The sequence below is a fragment of the Odocoileus virginianus genome, chromosome 8, assembly GCF_023699985.2.
Source record: "Odocoileus virginianus isolate 20LAN1187 ecotype Illinois chromosome 8, Ovbor_1.2, whole genome shotgun sequence".
Taxonomy (NCBI): domain Eukaryota; kingdom Metazoa; phylum Chordata; class Mammalia; order Artiodactyla; family Cervidae; genus Odocoileus; species Odocoileus virginianus.
This window is the reverse complement of record NC_069681.1, coordinates 11104358-11127684: the sequence shown is the minus strand read 5'-3', so window position 1 is coordinate 11127684 and position 23327 is coordinate 11104358. Positions and strand designations below refer to the sequence as shown.

The window sequence follows — 23327 nt, the reverse complement described above, 5'->3', positions numbered from 1 at the left end:
GGCGCCTTGTGCCTGGAAACACTGGGTTCGGGAATTTCTCTCGTGAACCAGGCAGTGTTTATATTAGGTTATGGATGGCACTTTGTTTTGGAGATGTTCATAACGTATAATCTTATATCTTGTTTCTATTTCTGGAACACTTTCAAGTATGACTCATGTATTGTCGAGGCCATCCTAAAAATACAGCTAGCTTCAAGCATTAATGTAAAATACACCACAGATACCACACAGCACTACCTAATGCATTCTCTCAGTAGTTTAATGTGACTTCCTGAAAAATTAAATGTTTTCTTTGACAAAATACGCTGTACTAAAATATAAATAAGTGAAAATGGATTTTTTTTTTGAGAAGTGAGTTCTCTGACAACATAATGTTAACAACAGAATGAATTTGAAATTTTAATAAAAGGAGGTATCATTGGTATCACCAAAACCCAAGAAATAAAATTAGTGTCCATAAAAGCAAGTCCACCAAACTTGGTGGAGCCTGGTGAGGTTCATCTCTGTACTTATGTGATCGTGTGCTCAGATATGTCTGACTGTTTGTGACCCTGTGGGCTGTAGCCCGCCAGGCTCCTCTGTCTGTGGGATTTCCCAGGTTAGAATACTGGAGTGGGTTGCCTCTTCTTCCTCCAGGCGATCTTCCCAACCCAGGGACTGAACCTGAATCTCTTGCATCTCCTGCACTGGCACGCTGCGCCACCTGGGTGACGTTCACACTTGGAGGGGAGATCTTGGACCTGAAGATGGAGCCTGTGTCAAACAGATGGCTGGAGGGAGGCTGCTGCGTCGCACAGGGAGCCCAGCTCAGTGCTCTGTGACGAGCTGGAGGGGTGGGACGCAGGGCTGGGAGGGGAGGTATGTATGCCTAGAGCAGATTCACTTTGCTGTACAGCGGAAACTAAGACGACATCGTAAAGCTTTATACGACAATGATAAAATTAAAAAAAAGACTTTGGAGGAGCAGTAAGACATAATGGCTGGAGTACAAGCTTGGACTCAAACAATTTAGGTCTAAATCTTGGTTTAGGCATTTATCAACTGTAGACAAATAATACCACTGTAAGAACTTTGATTTTTCTTATTTATGAGATGAGAATAGTGAATATTTAATAAGTACGTGTACTACTACCACTGGACACTCTTCTAAGTGCCTAATTTAATGCTCATAACCACCTTATAAGTAAGCTCATTTCTCATATCCACTATACAGATGTAAAAACAGCACAAAGAATTTGAATAGCTGATCAAAATTACACTATAAACAGCAAGTTGGGAATTAACCGTTTGGCTCTAGTCTTTATCCTTACATGCGGTAGCCTGCTGTCTTCTAGAGTTGTTGTGTGATCTAACTGAGAGTATGAGAAATCATTCATGTTTTTCCCCAGCACATGATTAGGAATGCAGTAAATTATGGCTATCATTATTACTATTATTGTTATTGTTTTTCAGTCGCTAAGTTGTGTCTGACACTTTATAACCCCATAGACTGCAGCATGCCGGGTTCCCCTGTCCTTTGCTATCTCCTGGAGTTTGCTCAAATTCATGTCCATTGAGTTGGTGCTGCCATCCAACCATCTTAGCCTCTGTCATCCCCTTCTCCTCCTGCCTTCAATCTTTCCCAGCATCACGGTCTTTTCCAATGAGTTGCCTCTTTGCATTAGGTGGCAAAAGTATTGGAGCTTCAGAGTCAGCCTTTCCAGTGAATATTCAGGGTTGATTTTCTTTAGGATTGAGTGGCTTGATCTCCTTGCTATCCAAGGGTCTCTCAAGAGTCTTCTCCAGCACCGTAATTTGGAAGTATCAGTTCCTTGGCATGTAGCCTTCTCTGTGGTCTAGCTCTGACATCTGTACGTGATTACTGGAGAAATCATAATTTTGACTATATGGTCCTTTCTTGGCAGAGTGATTCTCTACTTTTTAACATGCTGTCTAGATTTGTCATAGCTTTCCTTCCAGGGAGCAAGCATCTTTTAATTTCATGACTGAAGTCACCATTCACAGTGATTTTGGAGCCCAGGAAAAGAAAATCTGTCACTACTAACACTTCTTCGTCATGTTTGCCATGAAGTGATGGAACTGGATGCCATGATCTTAGTTTTTTTAGTGTTGAGCTTCAAGCCAGCTTTTTCACTCTCCTCTTTTGCCCTCATCAAGCAGCTCTTTACTAAAGTAAGACAAAAGAGGAGAAAAGGTCCTTGTGACAGTACAGCACAGACTCCAAGGCCAGCCGGGGGTTCAGAAGCTGCTTATTCATGTGAAGAGACCTGTGCAGAGTTGAAATGTGAATGGAAGACATTTCCAGATGCTCTGGAACGCGTGGAGATGGGACAGTACTGCTGCTGCTTGACAGCCAGTGTTGAGTGTTAAGGGCAAAGGAGGGGATGACTGAGAACTACCAGGCCAGTGATTCTTCTCAACGCACAAGGGTCATGTTGAGTGGCAGACACTCCTGTGAACATACTCAAAGTGTGAGAGGGAAAGTGTCAGTCGCTCAGTCGTGTCCGACTCTTTGCAACCCCATGGACTGCAGCCCACCAGGCTCCTGTGTCCATGGAATTCTCCAGGCAAGATACTGGAGTGGGTTGCCATTTCCTTCTCCTGGGGATCTTCCCGACCCAGGGATCGAACCTGCGTCTCCTGTGTTGCAGTTTGCCATCTGAGCTGCCAGAAAGCCCCAAGCCGACTCAAAGTTCTATACAGTTTCTAGGATCTGGTTCTAAACAACTTCATCTCTGTGCCTTTCTCTTCCCACTTAAGAAGATGTGTTGGTGTACACACCGCTCTGTTGTTATAACCGATTCTTCTTCCGTTTGCTAAGAAAAAGACAAATTATTCCTAACTTCAGTACTTGTTGGTGCTGACAACTTACAGGGGGAGAAACCTCACACTGCATTAGGAAATGGAGCCTTTGATTTAAAAAAAAAAAAAATCTTGAAAATAAATGTGAGTTCTAAGATCATGGCATTTTTTTTCCATTTATTTTTATTAGTTGGAGGCTAATTACTTTACAACATTGCAGTGGTTTTTGTCATACATTGAAATGAATTAGCCATGGATTTATATGTATTCCCCATCCCGGTCCCCCCTCCCACCTCCCTCTCCACCCGATCCCTCTGGGTCTTCCCAGTGCACCAGGCCCGAGCACTTGTCTCATGCATCCAACCTGGGCTGGTGATCTGTTTCACCCTAGATAATATACATGTTTTGATGCTGTTCTCTTGAAACCATCCCACCTTCGCCTTCTCCCACAGAGTCCACAAGTCTGTTCTATACATCTGAGTCTCTTTTTCTGTTTTGCATATAGGGTTATCATTACCATCTTTCTAAATTCCATATATATGTGTTAGTATACTGTAATGGTCTTTATCTTTCTGGCTTACTTCACTCTGTATAATGGGCTCCAGTTTCATCCATCTCATTAGAACTGATTCAAATGAATTCTTTTTAATGGCTGAGTAATAGTCCATGGTATATATGTACCACAGCTTCCTCATCCATTCGTCTGCTGATGGGCATCTAGGTTGCTTCCATGTCCTGGCTATTATAAACAGTGCTGAGATGAACACTGGGGTGCACGTGTCTCTTTCAGATCTGGTCTCCTCAGTGTGTATGCCCAGAAGTAGGATTGCTGGGTCATATGGCAGTTCTATTTCCAGCTTTTTAAGAAATCTCCACACTGTTTTCCATAGTGGCTGTACTAATTTGCATTCCCACCAACAGTGTAAGAGGGTTCCCTTTTCTCCACACCCTCTCCAGCATTTATTGCTTGTAGACTTTTGGATAGCAGCCATCCTGACTGGCGTGTAATGGTACCTCATTGTGGTTTTGATTTGCATTTCTCTGATAATGAGTGATGTTGAGCATCTTTTCATGTGTTTTTTTTTGCCATCTGTATGTCTTCCTTGGAGAAATGTCTGTTTAGTTCTTTGGCCCATTTTTTGATTGGGTCATTTATTTTTCTAGAGTTGAGCTGGAGGAGTTGCTTGTATATTTTTGAGATTAATCCTTTGTCTGTTGCTTCATTTGCTATTATTTTCTCCCAATCTGAGGGCTGTCTTTTCACCTTGCTTATAGTTTCCTTTGTTGTGCAAAAGCTTTCAAATTTCATTAGGTCCCATTTGTTTATTTTTGCTTTTGTTTCTAAAATTCTGGGATGTGGGTCATAGAGGATCCTGCTGTGATTTTTGTCGGAGAGCGTTTTGCCTATGTTCTCCTCTAGGAGTTTTATAGTTTCTGGTCTTACATTTAGTAAGATCATGGCATTGCAAATGGAGTGGAACAATATTGAGACTGTCATCATGAATAGTTATAAATAGTTATAAATAATAAAAGGTGGGAGGAAGCTGAAGAGACCAACTTGGCTTTCCCTTACTGAACTTTGGAAATTTCATATTTTAAATAGACAAGTCCAGGTAATGGAAGGTCAGGCACTTTGCCAAAGGTGAATACACAGAAGCAGCATAAAACCATAAGAATGGTGTGGAGAAGGCCCGAGGCCAGAGTATACTGAGGTTTGGAAAAATGTAAAGAAAAACCCCAAACTGTTTAAGTTTTTAATTACATATTTAATACCAAAGTAAGGAAGGGTAGTAGATCTGCAGCATAGAGAACTTTGTGTCATTTTACTGAGAAATGAGAGCTTCTTAGCTCTTATTTTGTTTCATCCTTACATAGCAGGCAGATGAACCTGTCTTACAATAAGAAAGAATAGACCATATATTATAATGATTTAAGCCTGTAGTAGGAAAGAACAATAGTGTACATCTGACAGCTAAGAATAAGATGCAGGTGAATTGCTTCCTAGCATTGCGGAGCTCCTTGAGAGATTCTCAAAGGTGCAGGTCTTAGGGCAATGTTTTTCAATGTGTTTTTCATTATTGCACACTTAAGGACATTTTCCCCTGATTGTCTCTCCCCAGTTCTGTGAAATTTTAATACATAAGTATATTGTAATTTATCTGTTAATGCAGAGCTTCCCATTGTGGGTAACTAGCTATGGTATTGGGTTGGCCAAAAAGTTGGTTTGGGTTTTTCCATAAGATGATATAGAAAACCTGAATTAGCTTTTTGGCCAACCTAATAATATCAATAGTTAAGAGTTGTTCCCAAGTCCTCCTCCAGGAGCCGAGTGTTGCCCCCACGCACGGTGTAGAGGCTTCATAGAGAATAGGAGTGAGGCTAAGCATCTCCACTTGGGTGATGAATCTGCTGATTTGCACATGTTAGAAGCACTTGCTTTGTGGAAATTACAAATTGCTTTAGCGTGGCCTCTCTACTTCCCTGGTGGCTCAGATGATAAAGTGTCTGCCTACAGTGCGGGACACCCAGCTTCGATCCCCGGGTTGGGAAGATCCTCTGGAGAAGGAAATGGCAGCCCACTGCAGTACTCTTGCCTGGAAAACCCCATGGACAGAGGAGCGTCGTAGGCTACAGTCCATGGGGTCACAAGGAGTTGGACACGACTGAGCGATTTCACTTTCCTAGCATGGCCTTAGTATGTGATACACCAAGCAGTCTGCCCGATACCTTTCCTTAATCTTCCTACCATGATTAAGAAAATCAGAAATTTATCTTTATTTTTATTCTAATGATTAAATACTAACTTTCTGGGGGAGAGTAGGGGCAATCACCCTAGCAAGATTATGCTGTTGGTGGGGGGCATGGAGGGAAACACAGCTTTAGTACTTAGACAAATGTTCTTAGTTTGATTTTTGAATTCTTTCATGACCTTCCTGGATGACTAAACAAAGTTTAATGAGTATAAGAATATCCAACACATACAAAAGACTATGTTTTTTATATGCATACACAGATGCTGTGCTGTGCTGAATCACTCTTTGTGACCCCAGGGACTGTAGCCCGCTAGACTTCTCTGTCCATGGGATTTCCTAGGCAAGAATACTGGAGTGGGTTGCCATTTCCTCCTCAGGGGATCTTCCCAACCCAGGGATCGAACCTGCGTCTCTTGTGCCTCCTGCATTGGCAGGCGGATTCTTTACTGCTGTGCCACCTGGGAAGCCCATACACTCATACACATACATATACATATATGTTGATATGTATGTATACATACCTGTATTGTGTGTGTTTATATACAAAATGCAACATAATCGTACAGCAAACACTGTACCCACATCTAATTTAAGAACTAGGGTATTATAATTATCTTTGAAGTTATCCACAAGAATCTCTCTGATTCCTTTCCAGATATTCTGAATTTATCATCCTCCAGCTTTTTTGCTGTTTCAAGCACTGTTTTATCACATATGCATGTGTTTGTAAAAAATTCAATTTACTAGTTTTTTGAGCTTTACCAAGATAGTGGGGCTTCCATGGTGGCTCAGCGGTAAAGAATCCGCCTGCAGTGTGCAAACTGCAGGAAAAGCAGGTTCAGTCACTGGGTCAGGAAGATCCCCTGGAGGAGGACATTGCAACTCACTCCATGGGATTGCCTGGAGAATCCCATGAACAGAGGAGCCTGAAAGGCTCCAGTCCATAGGGTCGCAAACGGTTGGACATGACTGAAGCGATTTAGCATGCACTCATCAAGATAGTGATATTAATCATTAATACATGATTTAGTTTGTGACAATTTTTTTCTCTTTTAAGAGTTAAACATGTTGGAAGTAACGGGGGTTCATTCTGTTATTTTTTTTGTCATATAATATTCCACTGTGTGTCTTTTATCCATCTCCTATCTTCAGTTTTATTTTGAGCCACACTGCTATGAGTATTCTATATTGTGTCTTGATGTGTAAGGGGGAGAGTTTTTCTTGAATCCCTAAGAGAACACCTTTTCAGTCACTGGGTAATGTATAAGTGAGTAAATACAAATGAATTGTATTAATACAAACATTTAAAAAATGGTTAGTCAAAAAATGAGTGTGTTCATGGATGATTTAATAGTAGACTTAGGGACTTCTTTGTAGCTCAGAAGGTAAGGAATCCACCTATGATGCAGGAGATCTGGTGTCGATTCCTGGGTCAGGAAGATCCCCTGGAGAAGGGAATGGCAACCCACTCCAGTATCCTTGCCTGGAGAATCCCATGGACAGAGGAGCCTGGTGGGCTGTAGTCCACGGGGTTGCAAAGAGTCGGACATGGCTGAGTGACTAACACTTTCAGTTTTTACTAGGGACTTGTCTACCAGCCCAGTGGTTAAGACTCAGCACTCCCAATGGAGGGTACACAGGTTGAGTTCCTGGTTGGGGAGCTAAGATCCCCAAATGCCATGTGCCCAAAAATTTAATTGTGTGTGTGTGTGTGTGTGTGTGTGTGTGTGTGTGTATATGTAGTAGACTTAGAAGGATATCATACAGAAGAGTCTTCTATTCCCAGAAGAGTTGGTGTTGAATAGATGTAAATTTTAAAGGAGTCATTTAAATCTACATCAGACATCCTAACTGTGAAGTTTGAGAGATCTCACAATCCAGTGCCAACTTAAGTCATAGTTTAAAAATTTTTTCAAGGTTATGATACTCATAAATTGTCTGAGATGATTTGGTCCTATCACCTTTCAGAACAAAAGAGTTGGGGTGTAACATCGTGACAAAGTAATGGTAGTAGTTGTTCATATCACCCTTGAAAAACACTTTTGTTCCTTTGATAACACAGTTATCTGTTCAAGCATTCTTATAAGCTTTTTTTTTTTTTTTGGGCCTTACTGCGTGGCTTATGGGATCTTGTTTTTCCAACTAGTGGTCTGAGCCAGGTCCATGGCAGTGAAAGCCCAAGCCTTAACCACTGGACCCCCCCCACCCCCAGGGAATTCCCGTTTCTTATTAGCTTTTAAGTGTGGGATTATGTGACTCTTCGTGATGTAATAAACCCTATTTTAACATTAGATAATAATGGTTTTATTGTAAAACAGTGTCAAAATTGAGCAGATGTAGGTATGAATGTATATATGTGTATATATATATACATGTGTGTGTATGTGTGTATATGTGCATGTATATATATACATGTACATTGTATATACATTTTTAACTTAATGTACTGTCTGCATTGGTTGCTTGGAGGTTTATGTTCTATGTAGTAGTCTGATTTGCATTTTATTTTACCTTTTTTTCCACTTCATTATTTTTTTTTTTCCACTTTAAAGTCTCAGACTCTCTGGCTCAATCAGTAATTCAGCATCTAAGATGGATAATGCAGAAGGATCTTTTGGGGCAAGACGTCTTTCTAATAGGACCTCCTGGGCCTCTTCGGCGCTCTGTTGCTATGCAGTACCTGGTAAGCAACGAATTCTTGTGGATTCCTGAGGGTCTTAACTTTGATAAACTGTTTTGTGAAATAAATTAAGAATTTACAGAAATCTCAGGTTTAGTCCTTCCTTTAAAAATGTTGACATTGAGGGGTGATTGTTTATAAAGCATTTGGAATAAATTATTTGGGAAATCAATGTATGTTTGCCTTTCATAGCTTTAGTAAATGTTTTCTCCAAGTAGAAAACCCTCCACTTCTAGTAGGAAAGAGATCCATCTAAATTCAAGCAGTGAGTAGTTGCAAACAGGATCAGCAACTCTGAGGTTAGAAAACAAAAGTGTAGTTTTATTCTTCTCAAGAAACATTCTTTTATCTTTGGTCCACATTTTGAAAAGCCAAATAATTCTTCTGACTTTTGATGTTATATGGTCTCTAAAGGGAGCCTAAGGATTACAGAATCTCTCTTACGTGTTTTGTGCACTCTTTTTTTTCTTTAAATAGATGAGAAAACAAGTTCACAGAGATTAGATAACTCACTCAGGCTTTATCCAGCAAGTCAGTGATGGAGCTAGACTTCAGATCTCATATTGCTTTTCCTTTCTGATACGATATCCTCTTAAATGTTTGCAGTTCTCTGAGTTGAGTTGAAATATTCAAATCTCAACCGAAATTAAAAAAAAATTTGCAGGACTTATTTCTACTACTTTGTCAGCATTAATAGGCATTGCTGTAATGATTGAAGGATGAACCCTCTCAGATGAAGTTGGTCTGTTTCAAAGATAATTTTTAGGATGAAGAGAAAAACCTTACTTAAAGCTTCCTTTTGTTATTTGATATTAAATCATCGATTTCTAATTTATTGAGATATACTTCATGTACTCTTTTATTTTAGTGGTGAGTTTATCTTGGTACTTTCAAAATTATGTAGGGCTGTAATGATGAAAATACCATGAACATAACCTAACTCTGTCTAGCTCATAAATTTCATATCCCTTATTTGTTCCCTAGAATCAGTTTGTGAGGTGCAGTGTGCCATTGTATTATTATCGTCGCTTTATTAATACACAATGCAAAAGTCTATTTGTCTTGTCTGAGAATGCAGAGTCACCCACCGAGATTCCCAGGTCTAGACCTCTTTAGTTTTAAATTGTGCACTCTACCTGGCTCATTTCAAAGGCAACAATATCTCACTTTGATTTTGTTTCTGACAAGTCTTTGAAGCTTGTTCGAAATGTGGAGTAGCCAGGCTAGGAGAGTATAGGAATCCTGTTGGCTGAAAAACACAGTTCAAGTTTATAAGTATAAACCTTGTATCTTAAAAAAACAACCACCACCAAACTTTCAATTGTCAGAGCTGAGGCAGCTTCAGGATTTGGAAATACATGTAAGAAAACTTACTAGCCTAAGCTGCCTTGCAAACTCTGTAGTGGGTACTATTGCCAGTATATATAAAGACCCTGTGTATAGTAATAGCCAGCATAGTGGTGGTATTCAGTTGCTCAGTTATGTCCAACTCTGCAACCCCATGGACTGCAGCATGCCAGGCTTCCTTGTCCTTCACCATCTCTGGTGCTCGCTCAAACTCATGTCCATCAAGTCGGCAATGCCATCCAACTATCTCATCTTCTGTTGTCCCCTTCTCCTCCTGCCTTCAATCTTTTCCCAGCATCAGGTCTTTTCTAAAGCCTTTGACTGAGTGGATCACAAAAAACTGAAAAATTCTTGGAGAGGTGGGAATACCAGATCACCTTACCTGCCTCCTGCGAAACCTGGATGCAGGTCAAGAAGCAACAGTTGGAACCGAATATGGAACAATGGATTGGTTCAATAGCCAGTGTAGATGACATCTCTAAAGGCAGAAATCTGGGGGCAAGCCTGTTGAATCAATGAGAAATTAAAAGGAAATAACTGAAAACTTGTGTTTATTTCGTATTTCACTCATATAATAGGAGTTTTGTAGACAGCTTAAAATAAGGCAGCAGACCTCTGCCGCCGTCCCCATCTGCTGCTCCAGGTGCTGACTGTGAGCTTGCTGGTGCCACTTCCGTGGATCGACAGCTGGGGACACCTTGGTCTCGTCTTGGCTGGCGAAAAGTCCCGGGAAACTGTCAAGACTGAGGATAACAGCCTTGCTGTGACAGTTCAGGGTGCTACTGTGATACAGCTTAATAGTCAGAGGCACACGGCATTTGGTCAACCACTGTGAGTGCCAGGGGTGTTCAGCGAGGGAGATCACAGTCAGTCAGTCAGTGAAACAAGACAGGAAGGCGCTGCAGGGCGTTCCAGAAGCCAGGAGGGGTCTGCTGAAGCAGGACCTGCCACTTTACTCCAGAACTGTGCTCTCACAGGTGGTTCATTTAGAGAAACATCGTTTGGTTTCAGCACATCTTTGCCACTTTGGTGTACATTTTCTCTTTCTAAAACTTTCCCCTTCTTTCCACATATTCTAAAACTTATGAGTGCATGGGAACAGGCACATTTTAAAAGACTGAGTGACAATAATAATGTATTTTTATCAACATCACATGGAGATAAGGTCAATTAGAAAAAATCCCATTTAAAGAAAAATCCCCTTTCACCACTAATGGCATACTCATTCGACTTTTTTCTTTTGTACTCCTCCAGTCAATTAATTTGTTCTTCCTGTTTAATAAAAACATATTACATGCCTTATTGGATTGGAGAATGCCATTGTTTTTAATTCAACATTGTAAAACCAAGGATAATGTTAAAAACTTTTTATACCTTGTTGTTATATATAAGGAAAAATGAATTTAGGGATAGATTAATTATTCTAAGAGAAATAGATTCTGGGTGGTTTCTTCTTCAAACCAAATGGTTTTTTTTCCTGTATAAAATAATAACCTCCATACCCCCTTCCTGCTTTTCATCTTTCCTCTCCTTTTTCCTTCATAATTAGTTCTATATTGTCTCTTTTTTTGTTGAACCACTTATTGATATTTACCTTATTTTCACACTTGTTAAATGCTTAACATATACATGGTAGGTAATCATTGGTTTATAGAGTAAATTAATTTAAAGCACCCTTAAAAAAAGATGAACATTATTTACAGAGATAACTGTCATTTATGTGAAAATCAAGTAATAGCCAAATTATTACTCTTGATATTTGAAAAGAACTCTACAGGAGATATTAAGATTTGTAAGATCACATTTTGATTATTATTGCCTAAGTAGTCAGTAATTAAGCTATAGATTATTGAGTACAGTAAAAGTTCTGAGGAGAGATACATATTTTGATTAATGTTCAATTTATTACATTTTTCTTAAAGCTGAGGCTCAGAAGGCTTTCATTTAGAATTACATTTATTAATAAAATGCTCTTCTGTAGAGTGACATTGTCAGGGTACCTGCCTCCAAAGCATATGTTGGGAACTTGATTTTATCTTGGAAAATTGGTTTTATCTTGGGACCATTTCACTCTCTTCAGGAGCTGACCAAAAGGGAGGTTGAATACATTGCTTTGTCAAGGGACACCACCGAAACCGACCTCAAACAGCGGCGAGAGATCCGCGCCGGCACAGCTTTTTACATCGACCAGGCAAGTGCTTATCACATTCCCACACGTGACTGTTCACTCCCGGTCTTTAAGAAATTGATTTTTAAAGTAGGAAAAGAGTAGCTCATGTACTAGCGAAAGACAGATGTACCATGCCCTCTCTAGACAGATTTAATTTAGGTTTTTGGTTTCCCTGTTCTTGGAAATGCCTTGTTAGTTTAGTATGAAATAAAAAGCCATAGTTGAAACAAGTGGTTCTAAAATGTTAACTAAAGATTCATATGCTGATTTCTTAATTTACAGTTGCTTCCTATTAACTTCCTATAAAAATTTGAGTTTTAAAAAAAAAACAATTGAGATTTCAATATAGCAAATTCTCTAGCACATTTACTAAAATATTCTAAATCTAAAGGTGAAGTACATAAAGGTATATTAAGTATAGTAAAATTAGATTCATAATTCCAGGAACTACAGCTTTTTGAAGAGAGTGCAGCTTATCAATTAAAATAATGTTTTTTGAATATTATATTGAAGCTTGTGGGTGCATGCATACTCAGTCATGTCAGACTCCTTGCAACCCCATAGACTGAAGCTGACCAGGCTCATCTGTCCATGGAATTTTCCAGGCAAGAATTGAAGTGGCTTGCCATTTCCTGCTCCCAGGGATCTTCCTGATCCAGGGATCAAACCCATGTCTCCTGTGTCTGCTGCATTGGCAGGCAGATTCTTAACCACTGAACAGACTCTTTACCACTGAGCCTGGAAACCCCTATAACAAAACTCGTACATTTCTTAAAATATTTTACTTAAAATATTAAACATTGTTCTTTGTCAGGAATGCCTAAGAGAAAAAAGGGCAGAGACTTCAAGCATTTCATAGAGAAAAGATTCGGATGTTCAATAAATTCATGACGAGGTGCTTGAACTTTTTGTTTATAAAAATGAACATTAAAAGAGTAGTGAACGGCTCTTTTTCTTTCACCTCAGAATCTGCTAATGTTCGTTGTTGATGAGGAAGAAGGGGTGAGGAATCAGCATTGCTGTTAATGGGACCATGGATTGATGTAATTATAAAGGAAAATTTGGTGATTATCTATCGAAAGAAAAAAATTAAACACATTTGTATCCAGCAGTAATTTTTCTAGCAATTTCTCTTTCCAATGTTATTCACACAAAGCACGAAAACATATATACTAGGCTGTTTATTGTAGCACTGTTTGATAAATGGCATAAAACTTTGTGAAAACTATAATGATGTATGTTTAAGAGACTAATTAAATAAATCATGGTAGGTAGAATTATCTGTCACCGTTAAAAAAAGTGAGATGAATATTTATGACTTGATAGAAGTCCAGAATATATTAACTGAAAAAAAATGAAGTTGCAAGACAGTCTATGTAATATGATCCCATTTGTGATTTAAAAAACGAGAAAAAAATACATAAATGTTTGTTTACTCATTGAAAATTTCCAGAAGGAAACACAAGAATCAGTTAACAGAGCTTACCTCTGTGGAGGTGTGGTCAGGCATCTGGGGTAGGGCAAAGAATAAGCTTCATAGTTCTTTAAATTTGAAGCTTTCCCAGGAGTACACACTATTACTTTATAAGTAAAAGAGTTAAATTGTAAGAAACACTGAGTGAAAGAATTTTTGGAGACCAAAATATTCACGTCACGTAGATCACCATCTAGTTACAGAAAGAAAGCTGTACTTAAAGTGCAAAGATTTGTCAGTTACCTGGTTGCTCAGAGGGTAGAGCATCTGCCTGTGGTGCGGGAGACCCAGGTTCGATCCCTGGGTCGGGAAGATCCCCTGGAGAAGGAAATGGCACCCCACTCCAGTATTCTTGCCTGGAGAATCCCACGGACAGAGGAGCCTGGTGGGCTACAGTCCACAGGGTTGCAAAGAGTTGGACACGACTGAGCGACTACACTACTATCATAAACAATGGTAATCAAACTTAGCATCATATGGTGGGAGAATCTGAGTATTTTAGATTTCCAACTATTAAAAATGTAATCCTTTGTGGATGAAGCACATGAGTATATTTAAAGAAATCCATTTTATTTACATAATTCAAAAGGCTCAGTTTATTTCTGATTATAAGTGGAAAAAAATACCATGCTTGCTTCTTCTCTATCATATTTAAATGACAATGAGTGTACTGACTTTGTTTGGTAGAGCGTGGATTTAAAAACATATTTTTGAGTGAATTTTATATTTGGATTATTGTTGTGATGCAGATAATAAGGAACAGAAAAGGATATTTTTGTTTCCTTATTATTTTAAAGACAGTTTAAAACTGGCTAAGCAGAAATCTCAGAAATTGAGTTGCTTTAGGTAACTAAATTTATTGGTTAGCTAAAGATTTATATCTTGAAGCATAATATAAATTGTTTAGATGAAACTCCAACATTGTATTCTCCCAACCATTCTAGAAAGCAAATTTTTAATTTATATCTATTTACCACTTACAAAATATTTAAAATGATATATGTATTTATAGTAGTATTCTATACTTTCATGTTTTTTCTTTTTTATTAATCCAACTGATTTTGATAAGCATCAGCTGTTTATGATGCTGTAATACACTGGCACCTTCAGAGTCTGTGATGAAGATATAAGGACATTAGTCCTTTCTCTGAGTTGCTTCAGACTGTCTATTGAGATTTTATCTGAGTTTCACATTTTTTCTTCTCTCTCACTTCCTGGCAGTTAATATTCCTTATTGTTTGTTCACAACCAGATCCTATCAGTTCCTTGCTTAAAGCAGTTTAGTCCTGTCACACCCAGAATAAAATCCAGACCCTTGAACATGGCCACCACACTCTACAGGACCCAGCCTTGTCAACTTCATCTCCTTTCTTCTTTCCCTTGCTTGCTAGGGTCCAGCCACATTGACCTTGTCCTCTTAAAAATAGACCAAGTTCTTTCCAGCCCCAGAACCTTTGTACTTGTTATTTCCTCTGCTTGGGATGACCTTCTCTCAGATCTGTATATTCCTGCCTCCTCTTAATTCTGATGATAAACTCTCAGAACTTTCTATAATCACTCATCACACTTAAACCCTTCCGCATGAACCCTGTTGTCATATACATAAGGTAATCTTCAGAGCACCTATCGCTCTCTGAGTTTGCCTAATTAATTTCCTTGTTTTCATGTTTATTATCTGTCTTCTCCACTAGAATGTAATTATTTTGCTTATCTCTGGCACCTAAAAACAGTTGTGGTGGTTTACCTCCTAAGTTGTGTCTGACTCTTTGCGACTCCATAGACTGTATGTAGCCTGCTACGCTCCACAGTCCATGGGATTTCCCAGGCAAGAATACTGGAGTGGGTTGCCAGTTCCTTCTCCAGTATTCTTCCTGACCCAGGGATCGAACCCACTTCTCCTTCATTGCCAGGCAGATTCTTTACACTAGTAACACCTTGGAAGCTCATCATGCCTATGTTCATATCTATCTAATCATGTATAGTAATTTTGACAAAGATGGTATACCATGCATATAAAGTTTTACAGGTTGCTTTTCTTAAAACTTGATTTTTTTCAGGAGCATTTTCCTGTGACAAAAATATGACTTTTAGTGTCTGTACAGTATTTCATCAAATAGATGTGACATTATTTATTTAACATTCCCATTTTGTCTACATTTCCATATTGTTGATCATTCAGGTTTTGTCTAAGTTTTCACTGTTATAAATTTCACTGTTGTAATTATATAATTATTATATAACTGTTATAATTTCACTGTTAGAAATAACTCTAGGTGAATATCTCTCCACTTAGATCTTATTATCTTGGATGATTTTTTTAAACTTGAATGCTGGAAGTATAATTAAAGGGTATAGACATTTTCAAGAGTCTTGATATACATATGTCACAAAATTGCTTTCTAGAAAAGGTGTTCCAACTCATGCTGTCATCCGTATGCACTGAGTAATTGTCTCATGGATTCTTGTCAATATTGAGTATTTCCATGTACGTATGTTGCCAAATCAATAGACTTTAATTTGTCCTAAGAAGTACTAACTAGGTTAAATCATTTTTATTTTTATTGGTTATTGCTTCTGTAAGATGTCAATAAATTGAGTGGATATGGAAAAGGAGAGAGAGACTGATGAAATAAGTTATGATCTGCCAAGAAAATGTTGATGTTTACACCATGTTTGTTTATGTAAATACTATAACATACTCACTTGTTAATGTGAAGGTAATACATATTTTTAATGCAAATGCTTTGCTGAACGGGTTATAGGAACTTTTTGAAAAGAAAAATAAGCTAAAGAACAGAAATATGAAAATTTATATGGCTGATATTATAACTTATGGGGAAATAGAGTTTAAGATTTTTTACTACTACAATAACTTTCATTTGTCTTAGAAGATAAAATAACCCAAAAAAGCTGAAATTTTTTGATATTCTTACTCTTCAAAAACCTATTACTCTCCTTTTTTTTCTTACTTTACTTGACATTCTTATCGTGAATTCTGCTTATTGTCCTGTGACTCCAAAGAGCTGGAGAGGAAGACTTTTAAGTCATTATACATTGCTTGCATTTCTCAAATATTACAAATAACTTGTGATTAGGTTTTTATGTCTGGCTGATGGGTGACACTCTATATAGCCATAACTGGGGGAATAGAAAGCCAGGATGGGAAACTTCAAATGATTTTTTTTTTACCTTTTTCCAAACCATCAACTCATCACATTAGAATCTTGTTACTTTGACATGATAATGTCAAGTTCCTTAATATACAATATACATATTTAATGTTACATATAAAATGCACTTTAAACAGTTATATAATATTTTAATGTATTCTCCTCTGTTTTGAATAATTCTTGATTCTCTCTTATTAGTAGAAAAAGTAAGGATTAACTCCTTTAATACACTGCTTAAATATTACAGATCACCAAAAGTAACTCGTAATATATTGAATAACAGTGCTATTGATCGAAAAATGAGATTTTTATCTTGGATAATCACCTTTTGCTTATTTTAGCAAATAAGGAAAAACAGTTGCTTGCTTTCTGAGAATGACTGAGTTCTGGTACCGGCTCCAAATCCCTCGCAGCCGTCTTGTTCTCGGCTCACCTCATGCTCAGTCGTGTCTGACTCTTTGCGACCCCGTGGACTGTAGCCCACCAGGCTCCTCTGTCCATATGTCCTGATTGTCACTTGCACAGTTGGAGAAGGTCTGTGTTTACTCTGACCTCTGTATTAGAACTCAGGCCTTGGCCTCTTCATATTGCCATCTTGCTCAGGCCAACTCTTAGCTATGTGTATGTTAACTGTTGGACAGATTTATTTAAATTCAGTTAAGAAGAATCAAGGGAGATAAAAATAACTTTCATTGAGGAGACCGCTGTTGTGCTAGGCACTTTTTATATGACTGCATTTAATCCTCAAAACATCCTTAGGATGGAGTTGACTTCCATACTTATAGGTGAAGTAAGAGTCTTACCAGTTGTATCATAAACAAAGCAGTGGTAGAATTTGAACCAGGATTTGTCTGGTTCTTAAGTTTAGCTTCTTTCTCTCATATGCTACTTCTCTTAAAAAAGCAGTGATGATCATGAAGATGCTGCTGCTGCTGATGTTGGTAATGACAATAACAACAACTACTACAAGGATAATAGTATTTGTAAAATAACAGCTATTTATTTTTTAAGAAAGTAACATGAAAAAATTTTTAAGGTTTATTTATTTATTTATTTTGGCTGGGTTTTCATTGCTGCATGCAGAATTTCTCTAGTTCCGGAGCGCACGGTCTACTCTTGGTTGCGATTACGTGGTCTTGTTGTGGTCGCCTCTCTTGTTGCAGCGCACGGGCTGTAGTGCCCTGGCTTCAGTAGCTGCAGCACGTGGGCTCAGCAGCTGTGGCTCGTGGGCTCTGTTGCTCCACGGCATGTGGGGTCTCCCCACCAGGCATTAAACCGGTGTCTCTTGCATGGCAAGACAGAATCTTAACCACTGGACCACCAGGGAAGCCCCGTAATCTTGTTTTTTTTTCAGGTTTACTGTGTGTCAGAGGTTATCTTCCTTAATCTTTATCTTAATCTATGAGATAAGCACCATCACTAGTATAGCTTTAGAGAGAAATGGAGGCTTACAGACGAACCTGAGTAACCTTAATCATCCATAGCAGGTGGTAGAAGATCCTATTTTGATCATTTTAAATAAAGAAGTTGAAACAAATTTTTTTTCCCTTTGGCTTCTTCAGTGACATTACACTGTAGCCATTTTGAGTGTCTGAAACTCTTTAGAATCTATTTTCATTAGATCATGGCTATGTTAATAATAATTGATATTTTAACAGGCTTGACAGCTTTAAATTTTTTTCTAGTACTGCCTTGATTCATAAATCGTGACATCGTACAGCACCCCTTGAGGATATTCTCATTTAGTAAATGAGGACACAGACATCCAGATTAATTGTTTGCCTCAGGTCGTTCATCAAATCAGAAGCAAATCTAGAACAGGGCTTAGACAGTTTTTGATTTTAGGTCATGCAGCTGCTTTTATCTTGAAATACTTTGTGTCCATGTACTAGGTTGTTAAAGCTGCTATATGGGATGGTTTTGTCCAGAAGGATCTTTATGCATTTTTTTCTGATTTCTATTTGAGAAATTAGGTCTCTGGAAATTCTATAGCTTGAAGAGCAGGAAGAGATCCTTACGGGTGATCTTGATCTAATTTCTACACTGAGGAGTGATCACCAGTATTCATTCCATGTAAAAAATATATATGCTGTTCCCTTCTTTATTTTTTTTTAAATGATTTCACAAGAAAAGTTATACCACAATTATTTTATTTTAAAACTGTATAGAAAATTTTTGAATTATGTAGACTAAATCTCATGCTGAAAGTTAAACTTGTTCAGTTCTGTTTTCATATCAAGTGTAAGCATAGATAAGTATTATTCTTCATATAAAAATTCTTTCTAAACTTACATAACAACATCTTTTAACTGAATGGTTGCATTTTTATTCCAAAAACACTAAAAGCCTGCTGTGAGCCAGTTTTGCACCAATATGACAAAAAAACAGAGTTCTCACCCCTTGAAGGCCTAAGAATCCTACTCGGAAGATGAAACAGGTACATGAGAAAGTGGAAGTTGCTCAGTCGTGTCCGACTCTTTGCGACCCCATGGACTCTACCCCGTCAGGCTCCTTTGTCCATAGGAATTGCCCACTGGAGTGGGGAAACCAACCTGGTACATATTCATAGATGGTAAATCATAGGAGAGGGTCAGAGGATTGAACTGGGGTCTCCTGCATTCCAGGCAGGTTTTTTACCATTTGATCCACCAGGGAAGCCGCCTTTTCACTTTTTTTCCTTTCAAATCACAAGAGAGAATCAATGGAAGAGGATTGAAGGGAAGGAGACCACCATGATCAAGAAAAAGCTTGATTTGTGGCATTTTGATTTTTGGTGTTTTCAAGTGAGCAGTTTCAGTAAAATGAGGGTAATGGAAGCTTATTAGAGGCAGTCAGCATGTGGACTGTTTCCAAGAGGCTTGAAAATAGGAAATTCCCTGGCATTCCAGTAGTTAGGACTTGGTGCTTTTCACTGCTGAGGGCCGGGGAACAAAGATCCCACCAGCTGCCCGGTGCAGCCAAGAGCAGACAGAAAGCAAACAAACAAAAAAGAAGTTTGTAAATAAAGGAGAGGAAAATGAGAGTATATTAAGAGGCTCAGATGACTGTAGATTTTCTTAAAGTACAGACGTGTGTAGAAGAGAAGGAATGTGAAGATGCAGATAAGATATGGTATAGTTGATGGAGGGCTTCCTCAGTGGCGCTAGTGGTAGAGAACCTGACTGCCAATGCAGGAGATGCAAGAGATGCCGGTTTGTTCCCTGAGTTGGGAAGATTCCCTGGAGGAGGAAATGGCAACACACTCCAATATTCTAGCCTGAAAAATTCCATGGACAAGAGGAGCCTGGTGGACTGCTTAGTTCATGGGGTCACAAAGAGTCAGAAACGGCTGAGAGAGAGAGAGAAAGAGAGAGAGAGAGAGTTGATGGAAGATTTTGGAGAAGGAAGATAGACTGCCACTAAGCTCAGAGTACAGAGCTAGCCTTAGAAAAGGAGGAGGAGTGACACTTAGTCAAAGACAAAGCTGCTCCTCCTCATCATATGAATATGCTCAAGTATTTGCATCATTAAAAAAAAAAAATGACTTCTGCTACACTGTCCCCAGCTCCGCCTCCCATTATAGTACCAGGTCACTCCCTTGTCTTCTTCATGACCAGTTATTTTGTAGAATGTTGCTGAGTATGGTTTGTCTGATGTTTCCTCATGATTTGATCAAGATCATGCATGTTTTAAAAATGCAACAATGCAGTAGAAGAGATGTGGCCTTTGGGGGAGCTTCATATAAGAAATTTAGTGCTTGAAATTGATAACATCTCATTGCATGCGTGTTAAGTTGCTTCAGTTCTGCCTGACTCTTTGCAACTCGGTAGTAACCCGCCAGGCTCCTCTGTCCGTGGGGATTCTCCAGGCAAGAATGCTGGAGTGGGTTGCCATGCCCACCTCTAGGGGATCTTCCTGACCCAGGGATTGAACCATCATCTCTTATGTCTCCTGATTTGGCAGGCAGGCATTTTACTGTTAGTGCCACCTGGGGAGCCTGGTACATTTCATTACTGTATATTAACTGAGGACTTAGTTAAGGTTGTATCTGCCAGGTTGCTTCACTGTTGTGTTATTTTTTTCCCTTTGTCACTTAAAATTACCTTGTGAAGGGAGATAGTTTTGAGTTTTTGCAAATGTCCTGTTTTTCATCATCCTCTTACCCAGTAATTTTACCATTCGTTGATGATTCTGGCTTCAGCAATTATTACTACAGTGTGTGCCAACTTGTGACTTTGTGTTTGTATCATTTTTTCAGTTAGAGGTTCTTAACTTGAGGTCTCTATTGTATACGGATAGCTGTGTGCCTTTTATTCTGGAGAAGAGGTATGACACTTACCAGGTTTTCAAGAGGCCTTTTTCCATCCATTACTACTTTTTTCAACTTAGGATCACAGCACCTATCTCCACAAAGAGTTTGGCAAGTGACTTAGTCCACATCTCCATTAGGGTGGATGAAAGGATTCCTTTGTGTTTTCCTTCTGATCTCTCTACAGCTTATTCCACCTTTCCTCTGGGAAGGTGCAGTGTGTAACTGACCAAAGTCTCCAGGAGTAAAGAAAAGCAGATCTGCTGTGTCTGTTGTTGTCCTATGTTGTCAAGACTTTGTCTTCTCTGACCCACAGTTGGGAAACCACTAAATTTTGATTTACATATTTCTAGTTTTGTCTCTGAGAACATGTATTTTCATCTCTAGGAAGTGTTTAAAAGTTAAATACAGTATTTAGTCTGTTGTATAACTAAGATTGATAAAAAGTTTATTAGCTTCTTAAATACAATATTAACACAAGTTGTGATAACTTAATTTCTTTCTCTTTTTTTAGATTGAGATATAGCTGAGTTTCTTTTTATTAGGAGCTGGGAGTAAATAGTTTCTTATAAAAGAAAGCTTAATTGAGGCCTTAGCTGAAACATGAATTTTTATAAGTAGTTTATGTGTTATTTTTAATGTTCTGGAAGCCATTTCTATGGTTTTGCTCTTTTATCAACTAGCAAAAATAAGATTCTTTTTTTTTTTTTTTGGTTTTTTAGGAGCCACTAAGTCACTTCTGTCCATGCATTTTAAAAAATAAAGCTGCTATCACAAGATGGTCAGGTTTATTCATGATTTGATCTTACTCTTAGGATGAGTCTTAATTGTAGTTTTCATAGAAGTTTATTTTTATGATAGTACATAGATATTTGAAATGAATTCTGTAATACAATGCAAAATTCAGCAGCTTATTAAAAGGAGACTTGATTAAGCAGTGCCTGTTTTTTGTGTTCCCCCCCTCCCCAAGTTGGGAAGTCAGTGCTTTGCTATTTGAGAAATTTTTTGGATATTTAGTCTCTTAAAGAAAGTAGAGATAGTAGTTTTCCTCCCTTCATCTGAAGGATTGTTTGGAGGCTGATTTTTCAGATTGGTTGACAGCTAATTACTATAGGGAAAATTAAATTTTAAGCAAAGGGGATCAGTATAGAACACATTTTTCTAGTTAAGCAGTGTGGTATGTTTCAGCATAGGGGAAATCAAAACCAGTTCAGTGTTGCAAAAATATCACGTGTCAGGCAACTGGTATCAGGAAGTATTGGAACGATAATCCCGTATTGTGATAGACATAAACACTATATTAAGGAGCTTGGACTTAGTGAGGAGAAGATCTGAGAGGTAAGAAGGTCCTGAACTAGAGGAGTGGTAGAAGGGATGAATTTCAGAAATACTAAAGTACATCATCATAAATTGGATGTAGGAGGTGAGATAGGAGTCTAGGACCTGTCATGGGAAAATAGTGCTCACACCATAAATAGAAAGATAAGAGAAAGAGAATATTTGGAGGAAAATCTGATGTGTTCAGTATTGTACAGTAGTGCTTCTAGAGTCTGGCTGGAGACATTCGTGTAATAGGACTCTATGATGGAACTTGGGGGGCCGGAGGTTGAGAATGGTTATGATGGAGCTTGGGAGGGCCGGAGGTTGAGAATGGTTATGATGGAGCTTGGGGGGCCAGAGGTTGAGAATGGTTATGATGGAGCTTGGGGGCCGGAGGTTGAGAATGGTTATGATGGAGCTTGGGGGCCGGAGGTTGAGAATGGTTATGATGGAGCTTGGGAGGGCCGGAGGTTGAGAATGGTTATGATGGAGCTTGGGGGAGCCGGAGGTTGAGAATGGTTATGATGGAACTTGGGAGGGCCGGAGGTTGAGAATGGTTATGATGGAACTTGGGGGAGCCGGAGGTTGAGAATGGTTATGATGGAACTTGGGGGAGCCGGAGGTTGAGAATGGTTATGATGGAACTTGGGGAGCCGGAAGTTGAGAATGGTTATGATGGAGCTTGGGGGGCCGGAGGTTGAGAATGGTTATGATGGAGCTTGGGAGGGCCGGAGGTTGAGAATGGTTATGATGGAGCTTGGGGGGCCGGAGGTTGAGAATGGTTATGATGGAGCTTGGGGGGCCGGAGGTTGAGAATGGTTATGATGGAGCTTGGGGGGCCGGAGGTTGAGAATGGTTATGATGGAGCTTGGGGGGGCCGGAGGTTGAGGATGGTTATGATGGAGCTTGGGGGAGCCGGAGGTTGAGAATGGTTATGATGGAACTTGGGGAGCCGGAAGTTGAGAATGGTTATGATGGAGCTTGGGGGCCGGAAGTTGAGAATGGTTATGATGGAGCTTGGGGGCCGGAGGTTGAGAATGGTTATGATGGAGCTTGGGAGGCCGGAGGTTGAGAATGGTTATGATGGAGCTTGGGGGAGCCGGAGGTTGAGAATAGTTATGATGGAGCTTGGGGAGCCGGAGGTTGAGGATGGTTATGATGGAGCTTCGGGGTCCGGAGGTTGAGAATGGTTAGCTTGCCAGTGGTGGTTGCAAGTGTGTGGTTAAGTGTGATGCTCAGACCAGACACTCTAGAGTCAGAAGGGCTTAGGTTAAAGACCTGATTCTGGCAACTTACATGGGATGGGCAAGCAGAAAAGAGAAA

The 23327-nt window shown here is 39.1% G+C and overlaps 1 protein-coding gene across 1 annotated transcript in view; it reads left to right on the top strand.

The window, feature by feature from the left end:
- The window catches only part of VWA8 (von Willebrand factor A domain containing 8), a 367424-nt gene that overhangs the window by 34329 nt on the left and 309768 nt on the right, over nucleotides 1–23327 (top strand). Inside the window, exons 3-4 of the mRNA XM_070471177.1 lie at nucleotides 8108–8238; nucleotides 11663–11773. Of these exons, the coding sequence (XP_070327278.1) occupies nucleotides 8108–8238; nucleotides 11663–11773 (242 nt within the window). The remainder of the gene's footprint in view (nucleotides 1–8107; nucleotides 8239–11662; nucleotides 11774–23327) is intronic.